General features: G+C 34.7%; 1 protein-coding gene across 2 annotated transcripts in view; it reads left to right on the forward strand.

The window, feature by feature from the left end:
* Window positions 1-16,655, forward strand: part of PANK3 (pantothenate kinase 3) — a 28,193-nt gene extending 11,538 nt beyond the window's left edge. Inside the window, exons 2-7 of one of the 2 annotated variants that reach the window (XM_004371313.2) lie at window positions 283-635; window positions 3,234-3,487; window positions 6,665-6,841; window positions 7,758-7,881; window positions 9,920-10,045; window positions 11,479-16,655. In XM_004371313.2, the coding sequence (XP_004371370.1) occupies window positions 283-635; window positions 3,234-3,487; window positions 6,665-6,841; window positions 7,758-7,881; window positions 9,920-10,045; window positions 11,479-11,529 (1,085 nt within the window). In that variant the 3' untranslated portion in view covers window positions 11,530-16,655. The other variant, XM_023726517.1, reaches the window with a different exon arrangement.
* Window positions 16,656-17,965: the final 1,310 nt, after the last annotated feature.

Genomic DNA, 17,965 nt, shown 5'->3' on the forward strand with positions numbered 1-17,965 from the left:
CAATTTCTCTTCCCTGGGCTACATAAGTATTTAATAAATGAAAAGAAATGCCTACCAGATCAGGAATTAAAAAGACCCTTTGCCAGTTCTAAGCATCCTGTGTAACAGGTTTGTAGAAAAAATCCAGATAACACTTTGAAGGAAAAAAGGTGAGTGGTAAGTAGAAGATACTCCATAAGTTTTACTGAATGAATGATTCAGGGTGAGTGAAGTGTGTGGCTAATTAAACTAGTTCCTAGTTTGCATTTCCAAAATTAATGTATACTTTTTTTATACCCACAGCTTTCCCATGGTTTGGCATGGATATTGGGGGAACTCTAGTAAAGCTCTCATATTTTGAACCTATTGACATCACAGCAGAGGAAGAACAAGAAGAAGTTGAGAGCTTAAAAAGTATCCGAAAGTATTTGACTTCTAATGTAGCGTATGGATCCACTGGCATTCGAGATGTACACCTGGAACTAAAGGATTTAACACTTTTTGGCCGAAGAGGGAACTTGCACTTTATCAGATTTCCAACCCAGGACCTGCCTACTTTTATCCAAATGGGAAGAGATAAAAACTTCTCAACCATACACACGGTGCTATGTGCTACAGGAGGTGGTGCTTACAAGTTTGAAAAAGATTTTCGCACAGTAGGTATCCATTACTTGGTTAAAACTGAAAATTGATACCCATTTTGTTCACATTTTTAAATATGAGACTAGGTTACCATCTATCAGGTTCCTTAGATCGGTTCCCACCAGTGATACCGTGGTAGTAGAATTCATGACTTGCTTTTGATTTTGAACATTTAAACACATTTATAGGATGATCACAATTGCCCAGATTAAGATCATGAATTAAATCATGATATAATATTTGGTAAAACCTGCTAAGTCTAGGACTGTGGTACAAAGCTACAATAAAAAGGTGGCTTCAATGAATTTGGTGTACAAAGTCACGTATAATGGAGCTTGAATTATTTTCACTGTTATTCTTGTCATGTGCAATGGAGCATGAATTATTTTCACTGTTATTCTTGTTATGTTTGCATGTTTTTGAGTATTAACCAAATAGTCATCTCTCCCAGGGCCATCTCCTTCCCAAACTCCAACTGAAGCCACTGTCTTGGTCAGTAGATACTGAATGAAAATATCTGTTATCCCTTTATCCCTGATTCTACACCATTAGCCTTACCATTTTCTAGCTCAAAGTGGGTGGTTTGGTTATAGCAGGAGGGCTATGTGAATATTGATTTAAGTTGCATGCTGTAAGGGGTTTGCCAAGGTTCTAGTCATATCCACTAGAATAAAGATTAGAACATGGATACTTACGGCTACTGAGATTTCTTTTCCTCAAATATGTGTATGGACTATTTAATTTCTCAAATTCTTAGAAGAAAATTCTGTTAATAAAGCATAAGTGATTTCTTATATTCTCACGTAAGTGAGCCTCCTTGTAATTTAAATATCAACTGGCGTAGTTAAATAATAAATTTTTAAGTTTTTTTTCTCTGCATGGATAAATCTGCTTTGAGTTCACTTTGTTCAGTAATTTGAACATAAATTTTATGAATTTGAGAACAGTTTTGTTTGGACATGTAATAGTGTTTGCCACAATTCTTGCCATAAGCAATGTTCCTGAAGCCAGACCTGGCCATTGAAGATACTGGAATCCAAATAGAGTTCTAAATTTTTTTAATGTTTATAAATATTTTTTATGATGGAGTTCCTTATAATCCTTGTTTTTGTTGATACTGAGTCATTTGTTAAGCAAATACTCACATATGCACTATGTGTCAGGTACTTTACTAGACACTGGAAGAACATGGCTCAGAATGAGACACAAATTTAGTCCTCAAAGAATTTACAGTATTCTAGAGCAAACTGATAGGTAAATAACAAGTAAAAGTACAATGCATTATAATTAATGGTATTGCTATGAAAAGATGTGCCATGGAAACAGAGCAGTGGTACCTAACAAGTCTTAGAGAATTGAAGTTTCCCAGAGGAAGTGATGTTTCAGCTAAGATCTTTTGTAACAGATATTTAATAATATACTCTTCACTAACCTGAAATGAATTTAATAATTTCCAACTATTAAACCAAAATATAAAGACAGAAAATTAAGGTATTGATATGTATCAGTAGGTAGATTCTGTGGTATGACCACGCCAGAAGACATGAAGTAGTTAGATGCTTGCAGCTATACATAAAATCATTTAATGACTATTTTGTATTTAGATAGATGTAGACAGATGAAATACTTTGTTTATGTCAGTTCAGATAATTTTGATAAAATTGTCCTACTGCTATCTCATAAATGTTTGGCAGAACACTTAAAGATCTTGTCGGCATAGGACAATTCTTTGTTTTACAGAACTGCCCCACTCATTGCCCTGTGTCTGGCATTCCTAGCCCCTGCCCACTAAATGTCAGTTTGGTCCTTCCTGCCTCTCCATCATTGTGAAAACTAAGATGCCCTCATACATTGCAAAGTGTGCGCAAAGATGATACCATGCTTACTGAAAGCCACAGGACTAGATAAAGCCCCTAAGAGATTCTGACACAAAATAAGTCAAAATGTGGGGTTATAGATGATTTTGAAGTTTTATAAATTACATGAAGATTATTTAGTATAGTTGAGTCAAGTACTTCGAATGCTTTCCTTTTTTGCTTTATTTTTTTTTTTTTTTGCCCACCAATTCCACTTTTAGTTATATACCGAAAAGAATTGAAAACAGGGACTGAGATACTTGCATGCCAGTGTTTTATTACAGCATTGTTCACGATAACCAAAGGTGGAAACAACCCAAGTATCCATCACCAAATGAGTGTATAAACAAAATGTATATATCTACAATGGAATATTATTCTGCCATAAAAAACAATGAAGTTATGAGCCTTGAAAATATTATACTAAGTGAAATAAACAGAAGGACAAATACTATGATTCCACTTACCTGAAATACCTAGAATAGGTCACAGAGACAGAGTAGCTTAGAGGTTATCAGGGGCTGGAGGAAGGGGTAAATGGAGGAGTTATTGCTTAATGAGTATAGAGTTTCTGTTTGAGGTGATGAAAAGATTTTGGAAATAGTGGTGATGCTTGTACAGCATTGTGAATGTAATTATTGCAGCTGAACTGTACACTTAAAATGGTTTAAATGGCAAATATTTTGTTACATATATTTTACACAATAAAACATGATTTAAAATTTTTTAATTATTTTTCTTTTTTTTTTTTTACAGATTGGAAACCTCCACCTGCACAAACTGGATGAACTTGACTGCCTTGTAAAGGGCTTGCTGTATATAGATTCTGTCAGTTTCAATGGACAAGCAGAGTGCTATTATTTTGCTAATGCCTCAGAACCTGAGAGATGCCAAAAGATGCCTTTTAACCTGGATGATCCCTATCCACTACTGGTAGTGAACATTGGTTCAGGAGTCAGTATTTTAGCAGTCCATTCCAAAGACAACTATAAACGAGTGACTGGAACAAGGTAGTAACCTTTTTGGTGTTATTGCAGCATTCAAATTGTTTTATACACAGAAGTTATGAAATCAGCATAATGCCAGCCTCACCAGGAAAGTAACATGTGTTTGTGCAACAGAAAAATTGTAGACATGTAAGTTAAAATGTTGCAGGTAATGTCATTTTATAAGGTATGTGTGTAAACGTTACATATTATTAGTCATTATCAGTTGGTAACAAAATTTCCATAATAAACCAATGGATGAAGAAATTATGGTATATCCACACAGTGGAATACTGCGCAACAATAAAGAACAACAGTGAAGCCGTGAAACATCTTATAACATGGAGGAATCTGGAGGGCATTATGCTGAGTGAATTTAGTCACAGAAGGACAAATATTGTATAAGACCACTATTATAAAAACTCAAGAAAAGTTTTAAACACAGAAGAAAACATTCTTTGATGGTTACAAGGGTAGGAGGGAGGGTGAGGGTTATTTACTAACTAGATAGTAGATAAGAATTAGGTGAAGGGAAGGACAGCACACACTACAGGGGAAGTCAGCACAACTGGACTAAACCAAAGCTAAGAAGTTTCCTGAATACAGTCAAACACTTTGAGGGACAGAGTAGCAGGGGTAGGGGTCTGGGGACCATGCTTTCAGGGACATCTAGGTCAATTGGCATAACAAAGTTTATTAAGAAAATGTTCTGCATCCTACTTTGGTGAGTGGTGTCTGGGGTCTTAAAAGCTTGCAAGCAACCATCTAAGATGCATCAGTTGGTTCCTACCACCTGGAGTAAAGGAGAATGAAGAACACCAAAGACACAAGGAAAGTATTAGCACCCAAGAGACAGAAGGGGCCACATCAACCAGAGACTGAGCCTGAGACCAGAAGAACTAGATGGTGCCCGGCTACCACCAGTGACCACCCTGAGAGGGAACACAACAGAGTCTTGGATAGAGCAGGAGAAAGGTGGGGTGCAGAACTCAAATTCTAGTAAGAAGACCAGACTTAATGGTCTGAATGAGACCAGAGGAACGCTGGAAAGCATGGCCCCTGGATTCTCTATCAGCCCAGAACTAAAACAATTTCCAAGGCCAACTCTTCAGACAAGGATTGGACTGGACTGTGGGACATAAAGTGATAACTCATGAGGAGTGTGCCTCTTAGCTTAAGTAGATACAAGAGACTGAACGGGCAGCTTCTGTCCAGAGGGAGATGGGAAGGCAGAAAGGGTTAGGAGCTGGTTGAATGGACATGGGGTATCGGGTGGAAAGGAGGAGTGCGCTGTCACAGTATGGGGAGAGAAGTTAGGGTCACATAACTATGTATAAATTTTTGTGTGGGAGACTGACTTGAGATGTAAACTTCGTTTAAACTACAGTAAACAAAAAAATTTCCATAAGAGTGAATTTTAATCTGGAATTATTCCAATAACTTCCAGTGTTTAACCAAAGAGACAGTGTTCTTTTGATTCCAAAACTGTACAGACAGACAGATGGCTGCCTGTCATGGAGTTAGTCCCGACTCATGACGACCTATGTACAACAGAAAAAAACTTTGCCTGGTACTGCCTCATCTTCACAACCACTGAAATGTTCAAGTCCATCATTGCTACTGTTGTGCCAGTCCATCTCACCGAGGGTCTCCCTCACCTTCACTAGTTCTCTAGTTTATTAAGCATGTCCTTCTCCAGCAGTTGATCCCTCCTGATGACATGTCCAAAGCAGGCGAGTCGGACAGTGTTCTTTTGTGATCCATAAGACTTTCATTGGCTAATATTTGAAAGTAGATACAGACCTTTCTTCCTCGTCTGTCTTAGTCTGGAAGCTCCGCTGAAACCTGTCCACCATGGATGACACTGCTGGTATTTGAAATACTGGTGACATATCTTCTAGAATCACAGTAACACGCAAGCCACCACAGTACAACAAACTGGCAGATGAGTGGTGGCAAAACTGTATAGTACCTGCTTTTATATATATATTTTATTTATTTTTAAATAAAGCATTCTCCATCTCTCCCCGTTGTTCACTTTTTTATACATGTATTTAAGCATAATGCTTATCACATGCTGAATAGATTCACATTTAATTCACATTTTTGGGCAGCACTGTAATTCTTAAATGATGAGTTTAATGGGAGTTCTTTATCGGACAGCATTAATCTTCCAAGTACCACATAAAATTTTCTGTAATAACCTGAAATATGAATGTGAAATGAGATTAAAAATTTTTCTATGATTCTCTTAGGTACCTTATTGACTTTTAAGAGGAGGTAGGGACTCCTGTTTATTTAACTGAGGAATAAAGATTCTGGGATACTTTAAATTAGATCGACTTTTGAAAAAAACTCATTTTAAAGTAGAACTCTTGTTTAAATTATACTTAGATTTAATTCTTTATTTCTGTGGAGGTTAAAAATGTTACCTCCATTGTAATTTTCTATGCCAAAGAATTAGACAAGCAGGTACTACCTACTTCAGCTAATTTTAAAAGACAGACATTAAGTCTGTCAACTAAATTCAAACAAGTTCATGGATAGAACCTGTCAGAAATTAAAATGAGACTAGAGAGCAAAGATTTTTGCTTTTAGGGATTAGAGAGACGTGATTTCGCTTTGGGAGTACATTCAAAAGAATAGTAGAATCAAGTAAATTTCTATCATTAATGTGACCAACCTGACAAATTACCTCACTGGCCAAGTAACTGAATCTTTCACAAAATCATTTGACAGAGCTGATGAAATCATTTCAGTGATATATTTAACATGATCTACAAATAAATACAGTGAGGAAGGAGCTCTCCTGGTGTAGTGGTTAAGAACCGAAGGATCAGCAGTGCAGATCCACCAGCTGCTCTTTGGAAAACTTATGGAGCGGTTCTGCTCTGTCCTATAGGGCCACTATGAGTTGGCAATGGGTTTGGTTTGATAAAGCCTAACTTCCTGGGTGAAGGCTTTGGAAGGTATAAAAGATACCTTCCTGTCCTCGTGCTTCCACTAAGTGGTTTCTTTGGGTAATCCTTAGATCTGACAAGTTTGTTTTTACTTAAGCATTTTTCTTACGTCATTATGTTAACATTTCAGCTCTTAGTAATGTGTTCATTCTGTTTGTTTTTTGAATAATTAAATGTTCCACTCTTTGGAGAATGAGTACAGTATGTAGATGCAACTTATAGGTTTCTTTACTTTCTTTAGCCTTGGAGGAGGTACCTTTCTAGGTTTATGTAGCTTATTGACTGGCTGTGAAAGTTTTGAAGAGGCTCTTGAAATGGCGTCCAAAGGTGACAGCACCCAAGCAGACAAGCTGGTCCGTGATATTTATGGAGGAGATTATGAAAGATTTGGTCTGCCAGGTTGGGCTGTGGCATCTAGGTAAGTTTAACGTTTATGTTGTAATTTATTATTTATTCTTGGAGAGCAACATGTCAGGCAATTGTAAAAGGACTTTCTTACCCTTAGTTTAGGTTACAGGTAGTTTTGAACATTCATATAGTTTAAAAATCAAGTATACTATACATTTAAAAAGTCTACCCTGAGTGCAAGGAGCCGTAGTGGCACAGTGCTTAAGCACTCAACTGCTAACCGAAAGGTTGGCAGTTTGAACCTACCAGCTGCTCCTCAGGAGAAAGATGTGACAGTCTGCTTGCATAAATATTTCTGCCTTGGAAACCCTATGGGGTAGTTCTACTCTGTTTTACAGTCACTGTGAGTTAGAATCAACTTAGCAATGGATTTGGTTTTGGTTTTGTCCTGAGTGCACCTTAGAAGTGCACCATTTTTATTCATTGTTGAATATCCTTTCATCGTTTAATCTCCGTGCAGCTACAAATGCATATTCTTATTATTCCTCTCTTAAACAAAAGTTAGCATATTTTTATATACCATTATATAGCATACTGTATACACTTATCAACCAGTGTATCCTTGAAATTATTCCATAGCTATAAATACCTCTTTTTAACAGAGCCCTGGTAGCGCAGTAGTTATGAGCTACAGCTGGTCGACATTTTGAATCCACCAGCCGCTCCTTGGAAACCGTATGGGGCAGTTCTACTCTGTCATAGGGTCGCTATGCATCAGAATCAACTCAGTGGCAATGGGTTTGGGTTTTTTGGTTTACTTGTTCCTTGTGTAGATTTTTGTTTTGATTTTACCCTTCTTTGTTTTTACTCTTTCGGCCCTAATTTTAGAAAGATATCCAGGATTATAAATACATCGGCTAATGTATGAAATGTTGCTTGTTAACAGCAGATTTGACTTTCGTTTTTTGCTTTCCATTTCTCTGCAGTTTTGGGAATATGATTTATAAGGACAAGCGAGAGTCTGTTAGTAAAGAAGATCTGGCAAGAGCTACTTTAGTTACTATCACCAATAACATTGGTTCTGTGGCACGGATGTGTGCAGTTAATGAGGTAAAAAAAATTTGTTTAATTATATGATATATGTTTATTTTATATACATCCTGTCAAACTTCATGTTCCTTAAGGACGCTTCTAGGATTGAGCTCTCCCATTCCGTTAAATCCCATGACTAATAAGTATGTATGTTATTTACCTTGTTATTTTCTTTAAGGTGGCAGTGTAATTCAGTTTGGAAATAGGACATACAGATATATACATTTTACATTTATTCAGAAATACTCAGCCTTAAGTCTCTTGAGGATATAAAATTATTTTTTTCTAAGTGTAAGATATTTTGAGGTAACTAATTATGTAAAACTTTTTTTTTGCCTTTAATGTTGCATTCGGTTAGTGAAATACTTGGAATTTTTCTTACTGCCCTCGGCTTCTTTACAGTGCTGCCTTGTTGCATATGGATCAAGCAGCATTGTACAGGGCTATGAAGGCATTGAGACTTGTTCTTCACAAGAAATCTGAATGATGTTTTCTTTAAGAAAACTGTAAACAGCTTATACTGCAAGACGTACTATATTGGGTTATTTTTCATTTTGAAGAGAATATATATACAATTCTACCTTCATATAAAATAAATGTATTGGCCCATTGTAAGTATAATTTTTGTAAATATTAGTTACTTAAAATGAATTGAGAAATTTACTTTTTGAAGAAGTCCACTAATTCATTGAATAAGTATTTATAGAGTACTGGGAGCCCTGTGGCACAGTGATTAAGCACGCAACTGCTAACTGAAAATCCAGCGGTTCTAATCTATCAGCCGCTCGGCAGGAGAAGTGAAGTGACCACCTGCTTCCATAAAGATAATGGCCTTGAAAACCGTATGGCAGTTCTACTCTGTCCTGTATGGTCACTATGAGTTGGGTTTGGTTTTTGGTTTGGATGCACCAGGCATTGTTCCAGGCTATTGGAATATACAAGTGAAGAAAACAAAGATCACTGACTTTGTGGAGCTTACATTCATTTATTAGTGACGTTATAAGTAAATTATTACATCATTAGATGATAAATGCTATTTTTAAAAAAGAGAAGATCAAACAGGATAAAGAAAATCGAGAGTAGGGCAGGGAATGGCAGAGGACAAATTGCCAGGTAAATAGGGTGGTTAAGGATGGGCTCATTGAGAATCTGACCCTTGAGTGAGGTGAGGGAATCATGCATACAAAGGTATTTGGGAAAAGAGAAAAACTGCAAAGGCCCTAATTAATCCTCTGAATTATTTTATATTTAAATCTAGAATTTTATCGTTAATTTTCTCAATGACAGTGTAGTAAATTGGTTGACAGACCACTTAGCAGGAATTTTGACATAGATTTTGGGGTTAGCAATAATTCTGGACCTTTGTTCTTAGCTCTCTAGGTCTAGATTTTCACCGGCCAGTTGGTAGTTACCTAGGTCCTTGGTTTACACTATCTAAACTCATGTACAAAAATTTGTACTTAAAAATTGGTATATTATTGTGAGGGTAGGAATAGGTTTTCTAGAGACTGAAACACTAGTCCCTCATCTAAGGATTTCCTAATCATAGGGGCACCTAGGAAACCAAATTAGTGTGGAATCTTAGCAGAGAGTGGCTTGATTGGCCATGCTGACACGGAATGCCTGTAAGCCTGGGGTATGATGCACATGCAGACTGTGAGTCAGTGCTAATTCCCAGTTCTGTATAGATTCCATAGCTGTGTGTCACCGTTGAACATGTCATTGCAATGTACTGGCCAAGTTTACAGCCTATTTTATCATAAATGCACTTTACTTTTCTTTGATTTGACTCCTTTAATCTTGTCAATAATGTGTCTCCAAATTACATTGTTAAATGAATTATTTATCGGCCATTTTAAAGAACAAGTCTCAACCTATAATCATTTATCTAGGGCTAATTTTTAAAAATTCAGTATTATTGAGCTATGTGCCAGAAATACAGTAGGCATATAAATAGGAATGTAGTAGTTGTTAACATTTTTAGGTAAAGATTCTGCAAACTCTATTGTAAATTCTTAATTCTTTCCATGTCACTTTATTTGTTCTTTTCTTTTAGAAAATAAACAGAGTTGTCTTTGTTGGAAACTTTTTACGTGTCAATACACTCTCAATGAAACTTTTGGCATATGCACTGGATTATTGGTCAAAAGGTCAACTGAAAGCACTGTTTCTAGAGCATGAGGTATGATGGGATACTAGTATTTTATAAATTTCAATAATAGCATACTTTTTATATGAAAATTTGGTAATTGCTTCTTACCCTGTATTTGTAAGTAAAATATAAAACTAAAAGTTATTTGCGTAAATAGTATATTGACTCCCTCACTTCAGTCGGAGTTGGGGGAGGGAGTGTTACTGTAACCTGGTAGGCACCCCACTGAGATGAGAATTTCATGGTTTTTTACATATAACAGAGAACAATATCAGGTCTGTGAGTTCCTTGAATACTGGGCCTGCGTAGGCACTTAGTGGATATAGTTCTGCTTTGTTAAATTGTTTTTCTTTTGTTTCTTTATTCCCTGAGATCAGAAAAGTTTAAAAATACATAATTTAGCAAGGAAAGTGTTCATTATTCCTTCCACTACAACCTTACCCCCACTTCAAAAGTAACCATTGTTAGCATTTTGGAATGTATTCCTCCAGATTTTTTTTTTTTTCTATTCATTTGCTACATCCAGTTAAATTCTGATCTGAGCAATATTAGTTCAAATAGTGCTTGAGTATACTTTTGAACTTGAATTGTTTTGTTTATAGCCAAAGTCAAATGGACATTGTCAAAAGTTAATAACACAAGTTCGAAGTGTGTGTTCTACTCCTGTAAGCTTTCTGTCTCATTGTCACTGCTCTCACTATACGAATCAGAATGATGTGCTCTTGTGCAGTTCCACGTGCCATGCTACGTGTGTGTCAGGCAGAGCCAAAGGAAGTTAATTTACTGAGTAAAGGAGAAGGGGAAGCAGAGTGGTGTAATAGCCCTGGTAGCTTTAGTATCTAAAAGCCTCACTTAAAATGTTTATTTTAAAGGTGTATATATTAAGAACACAATTTTACCAAAAGAAAGTAGAATTGCTAATACATGAAATTACCCAATAAATTTTTTTTTTTTTCAATAATAACACCTAAAATTTATTGAGTAATACTATATGCCAGGTGAGGCTCTAGGTATTTTCAGGCATTATTTTTTTATTTTTTTATTGTACTTCAGGTGAAGGCTTATAGAACAAATAGTTTCTCATGAAACGGTAGTACACGTTATTTTATGACATTGGTTAACAACCCCACAACATATCAACCCTCTAACTTCTCAAACTCTTTTTCTTTTTTTTTTTGGTGAAAATACACATAGCCAAAGATACACCATTTCAAAAATGTCTGCATGCACAGTTCAGTGACATTGACTACGCTCTTCCAGTTGTGCTGTTATTCTTACTTAAGATGAAAGCTTACAGAACAAAATAGTTTCTCATTTAACAGTTACTACAAATGTTGCCCTATGACCAATAAATATTCTTGAACAAATAAATAAATATATAAGTGTGTGTTTTTAATAGTAGTTAATATTGTATGCTAATTTAAAAGCTGCACTATAATAACACTTGTTTTAAAACTATACAGGGATACTTTGGAGCAGTTGGCGCACTTCTTGGACTACCAAATTTCAGCTAAAGCATCAGATTTCTCTCTGCTAATAAATGTCATCCAAAAGGAGCTGAAAACCAGAGGCATTTATTTGTCACTGAGAACCAAAGGATAAAGAGTAGCATTATTCCTGTTGCTTTTTAAATGTCAAAGTGATAAGCTGCCGAATGTTGCCATAGTATAATAAAAGAGAGTTCGAAAACGTGAAGTATTTCTAACTGAAGTGTTGTTTTCACTTCTGTATATAGCCAGCGTTAAATCCTTAAATGCAATACAGCCTCTGATTATTGAGCTTCCTTTCAAAAAGATTTTCTATTGTATGTAGCCAGCATTGCAGTACTGTATGCTCAAACACAGAATCTTCAAATCTCAGAAATGTTTTGCTTATGAAGATAATTGATTCTGAATATTTGTTATATACGTCTGTTTTATGTGCATTTTGGTTATTAGTGAGCAGCCCGTAATATACCCAGTATCAAAAATTATTGAAAATCAATCAAAAATGATCATTTTTATATGATTTTTAGAAATGTGAAGGCAATGTTAATTATTCATTATTACGGTTTTTCTAGTATCTCTCCTCCCGGAAAGCACGTTTACGTGATCTTTTCCCAGAAGTATATAACCTTTCGCACATGCTGTGATTTAATTGAAATGTTAAATTTTAGTCTGAATTTTAAAATGAATTCTAGAAAATGCAAATATTTGGTGATACTGTACTTTCTGTATTCTGTTAGTTAAAACTAATCAATTTATTTAAAAATGTTTAATATTAAGAATTTGGAGACTTCATTACTTGCTTGATAGTCTGTTTAATAGGTCCTGGGACTATTGTAATACGGCTTGAGTGTATCAGAGTTAAGTGCTCTTTCTATACCAAATTTACCTCAGGCCCAAACTTAGTCATTCCTTTTTGAACTATCAAAGCTAAAGACTATTCTATTATGAACTCCAGCAACAGAAACATATTTGTTCTAAAAGAATGGTATGGAAATTTGAATGATGAGTTGTTATGAAACTTTGTGGGAGTCAGAGGCAGTATTGCAGAAATAAGAAAGGATCAGTGTTTCGTACATTCTGGTAATAAAAGCATTACCGTTCCAAAATTTGTAAGTCCACTTGCCTTGGAAAATATGCTCTATTTTGAAGTCATTTTTTTTATAATGTTATAAAATTTTTCACATTTTTACTTTGACAGTTAATATTTTAGAGGTCCCATAGCTCAGTGAGGTTATTTGGGTCTGTTTCTCATGGTTTAGGAAGTAATAAGACTTGGACAAGAATTTACCTCCATGAATTACCAGTAAATCTGGATGTACTTTGAAGAGTTTAAAAATTGTTTACATGAAGAAAGAAGTATGTCATGTTTTTACAGGCCATAATTTTGCTCAAGTATGCTCAATTGAGAGCAATTTTCAGTAGACTGAGGTGCTTGATAGAGATATTCTCCATGTACTTTTCAAAAATTGTGCTCAAATACTTAAAATTTAGTTTTGTTTATCTAAAGACATGAACATAAAGATAATAGGAGTGAATGTTTAGAGGAGAAATTATGTAAAGGTAATTTTTTAGAGTTTAGAATATTTGGAACTTTGAATTCTTGTTAGTCAGTAGCCAATTTAAAATCTACAGTGACTTCACACTTCTTGGTTTAATGTCTCCATTGTAGCAATTAGATATTTCAGACAAAATGCCATTGATTTAAATAAAGCTTATATATCATTTTCCATTGATACTGATTAAGCAGTAAAATAAAATTGCCCAAGATACATCCTGATAGTTCCCAAGAATCTCAAATTTATATTTTCTTCACTGAAGGAAATGTGATGATTCCAGTGACTTAGATTTACCCCCTCCCCCCGTATCTAATTGGACTTTAGGGGCTTAAAAAGAGATTTTTTAATTCTTCTGTTGAGGTCTGTATAAACAAGATAATCTTTTTTTCTTTATAAAATTAATGGCTTGTATTTCTATACCCAGACAGTTTTAGACTATTCTCCAAAGGCCAGAGTATTAATAGACTTTCTTGCCCGTCAATATGAGCGTTCCTTACTCAGCTACTCTAATTTCAATAGGTGGAAAATAGGTTTAAACTTCTAATTAGGAAAAGTCAATGCCACTGCCAATAATATACTTAATAATTGAAAGTTCTCCGAGACGTTCAAATTATTTGCCAAAAAGTCCGTAGACTTCTGGAGTGCAAATGTGATGGCTGTTTTGTGAGTACCAGTTCCTGAAACACTTAGTCCATTCCTGTAAGCAGAATGATGTAACTGAAAGTGAAGAGGCCTCCTGTTTGTTCAGTGGTGCTCTTGCCATTAAAGAGTAGTCTGTCGCATCTTGCCTTGATTTCTAAGGTTGCGTTCTTGGGTAGAAGACTTAGCCAGGCAATAGTTCGAAATATCCTTTATAACAATGTTGTTATATGCAAAAAATTTTTGTATCTTTTTGTTCTGTTGAGCACTTTATGCTTTTTACTCTATTGAATTTGAGAATGTAGTTTAAAAATCCTTTCTCCTTTAAAAGCTATGTAAGAACTGATGAAGGATAATGACCAGGAAAATGAGTATATAGTATTTTGATTTGACTTACTGTTTTGTGGTATCTGTAAACAAAATAACTGGAAATACATTGCCTTTTTGTAATGATGACCTTATTTAAGATGTTTTGCTGTGAATGTCAGTAATGTCCTATTTCCCAATAAGTACACATATTAAAGTGTTTATTTTAGTGTATTTTATTTTATCACAAAAGGAATTCAGTTTTTTTCCTCTAGCTTTGTCATTCAAAGCCCTATCATCAGATTAACCCAGAAAATAATGTGCTTTTCTGTATTGCTACCTGTTTTCAATATTTGGGACAATAACTCTTATTTTCTACTGAGCCAAGTAATAATCAGTACAGACCCAAGAGGACTGAATAGTTTTTTCCTTCTTCCTTTGAAGTATATAAATAAGCCATTAGAAATAATGGTGGCATGAAAAGTGAATCATTGTAACTTTCCTGCCACATCTAAATTGAGTCGTTTTCACTTCCCGAAAGTTAAAGTGGTTTCTTAAAAATTAGCAGTCTATATTGTTTATGATCTTTATCTTGGGTTATACAGTAGACGTGAGGTCATGATTTGTATTTGTATTAGGAATTGCTGCTGTCACTTCTGATTTCTCTAAATATTATTTCATTTGTAAAATGAGGGAATTAAACTGAAACTTGAGGTCTCTTCTAGCTGTAAAATGTTTGTTTGAATGGGAAATGACTCAAGTATCGCCCTGAGAAAAGAGTTTCATTCATGGCAGTATTCTGGATAACTGAAACGGTTCGTTCAGCTACTTGCGGTCATAGTTTACAGTTTATTTTAGTGCTAATGGAACATTCTTATAATTACTACATAGTTTTTATTTGTATATGTTAATAGGTACCAGATTTTGGTTTCTCACCGAACCAATAGAATGAGACCAATTATTCTCTCGGAATGATGTTGCTGCCAGTAGGTAAATCTTAATATGAAGGTTTTGTGTGTGTGCATACACACACATCTTGGTGTTCAGTTCAGTAACTTAATATGTAAAAGTGTGTGGAATTTTTACTTTGTTTAACTCTAAAATCATACGGGCATTATTATAACAAGTTTTTCATTGTACAAAAAGAAAACATTCCACGAGTAAATTCATAGGTGTTTGAAAATAGATATATCTGTGTATTTTTTGTTGTCTTCTTCTTTAAGCTGTTTCTTATTTCCGATCATTGTAAGGATAAATGTGGGATAAATCTATCCTAGAATTATTTGTTGCTGTTGTCAAACACAACTCATAGCAAAATTTAAAACAAGTTTAATTACCTGCAAGTGAGTTGAAATATCATAGATTACAGTCATCTCCACATTTAACTGCTGAAGGCTCAGTGCTTTTATCATTAGGATTGTCTGAATAATGAAATGGACATGTGTCTGACATTCCTAACTTAACTACTAATAAAAATAAATGTAGTAATGTCAAGAGTCACAGTGCTGTTTGTTTTTGTTTTCTCTTGTAGATTTTATTTTAGTCTTTGTTTTGCTGCAAATGCTACTAATTTTGTGTTTAAAAGAACTAATGAATGTATTTTTCAAAGGAATGAATGAAGTTAAAAATAGAAGGTTTTGAATTGAATAAATATGCAACTAAAATTCAATCTTGGATATTACAAATAATGTTTTTGCTACTTCCCAACATCTTTCATATTCTGCAGTACTTATTGTACCAATAGCTTTCAAAGAAAACATTTCAGTTTTTACTTAATTTGTAAAGTGTACATAGATAATGCAAATAGCTTGAGATTATCTTAGCTTTACTTAGTATCTCCAGATTTCACCTTAGTGTTGTACCTGGCACCGTCGGTGGTTGTAGGTACTAAGTCATTTTGAAATTTGTCACTTTTTTCGGAGTGATGCTTTTTAGTTTATAGCCTTTAGAAATAGAAGATAACTTCAGAGACAAAATCCTGATCTCCTTTTCCCAAATATAATTGGTGAAGTTAGGATGTAAGTGACGTTTGTTAAAATGGTTTTCTCTTTTTTTAACATGGTGTGCTTTTAATTTTTATTTGAGTGGCAGTTGTCTTAACTCTGCCCAGTTATTGACCAAATCATACTTATAAGAATGTCTTATATGTCTGAATCTAGAGAATCCTTTAATCTTGGTGTTAATTTTACTTCTACAAACCAGTTTAAGTTGCCTTATTCTGTTGATTACTGTGTTTTTGTCAAGCCTGAGCTTTGTCATGTCTGAATTCTTCTAACACTGAATCTGATGTAAAAATGTATGATGTGCAACAAATTTTATTCATAATAAACTAAGTTATAGCCTAATGTAAACTATTAAACATTTCTTGTAAATTGTCTAATTTATTTTTTCATTTATGTACAGTTCCTTATGTAAATTTTTAAAATACTTGTGGCCTGTTCTGTAAACATTCCTGTACTCTTTTCCTTAATGCTTATTTGCATGAGAGAAACCTGGGTTTTATTTGCTTGTTTGTATTGTATGGCCATTAAGCCAGTCAGTACTCTGCCTTCTTTACTCTGGTTTAATTTTTTCTAGTTTTGTTCATATTCTAAGTGAATATTAGAACCAGGCTTTTTATCTCCTACTTTCCAAATAAATTCTCTAAATTGTTTACTATGTGTATCTTTTATTTTTTTTATTTTGTATAGTACTCCTACTTTTCTGTTATGATTGAATGTAAGATTGTCTTTTAGCTGAAGTTAACTATAATAGAATGTAAATTCAGTGAGAGCAAAGTCTTTGTAAAAGTCTTCACCTGTGTATCCACAGTGCCTGGCTCAGAGTAGATACATACTTGCTGAATGAATGACTTATAGAAAAAGTGCTCTAATCGGTAGTCTTTATAAGATAGAAGTAATTGTCCTCACCTTCTGCTCCCCAACATTAGAAAGCACAGATGTTCCTCAGAGATGCAAACTCTCATGAAATTTCAATTTAAGACTTAGACATTTATTTTCCTTAAAATGAGGCCACGTTACATATATCCTAACTGGAAATTGGTGTCTACATACAGAGTGCTTCTTACAAATTCTTAGATGTTCTCCACAGGAGAGATGCTAGAGCATGTGTGATAGTTCGGTATCACAGTTTGGAAAGTTAATTTATATGTTTCCTCTAAACCAAAACTTTCTTCCCCCTCCATATGAAAGCACTAACACTTTTAGAACAATTTTTTTTTTAAAAAAAAGTATGTCCAAATGTGGGGAGTTGAAATAAAATATGTACATGAAAACAAGTTAATCCTACTTTGGGTTCATTAGTCCTTAAGCAGTGGGTAATAGGATTTATGTACAATGCTTAATTAAATTTGAAAAGGAACCCTCCCCCCTGCCAAAAAAAGCTGTGATAATTAGGAATTTGACCTGTGCATTTTCAAATTGTGTATTTATTTGTTTGTTTAGACTCCAGGCATTTAAGCTTAGGAATTTTTTGACTACCATGTGAAGTACATACCCTATCTGCTTTTAAAAAACATACCAGTAAGTAGGAACTGTTGTGTTCTGTTCAGTTGAGTTCGACTCATTGTGACCCCATGTAACCGTAGAACTGTCCATAGGGTTTCCTAGGCTGTAATCTTTATGAGAGCAGATTGCCAGGTCTTTTCTCTAGTGGAGCCGCTGGTGGGTTCAAACCACCAACCTTTTGGTTAGCAGCCAAGTGCTTACCCATTACTCCACCAGGGCTTTTTAAATAGGAACTAGGATGACAGAAGTATGAGATGGGGCTAAGGAAGGAAATGATGAGTTTACTGTGGAAGTAACTAGATTTGCAGTGTAGTGTATATCTCCAAGTGTTAGAAGTATTGCAGGCAATTGGAAATAGGTACTGAAGAGCAAAAGTTCAAGGCTACAGAAATAAATGAGAATCTATATTATCACCCAAATCAGGCTTCTGTCCGCTTTTTTTTTTTCTTTTTAAAT

Source organism: Trichechus manatus, unplaced genomic scaffold (genome assembly GCF_000243295.1).
Source record: "Trichechus manatus latirostris isolate Lorelei unplaced genomic scaffold, TriManLat1.0 scaffold00011, whole genome shotgun sequence".
Classification (NCBI taxonomy): domain Eukaryota; kingdom Metazoa; phylum Chordata; class Mammalia; order Sirenia; family Trichechidae; genus Trichechus; species Trichechus manatus.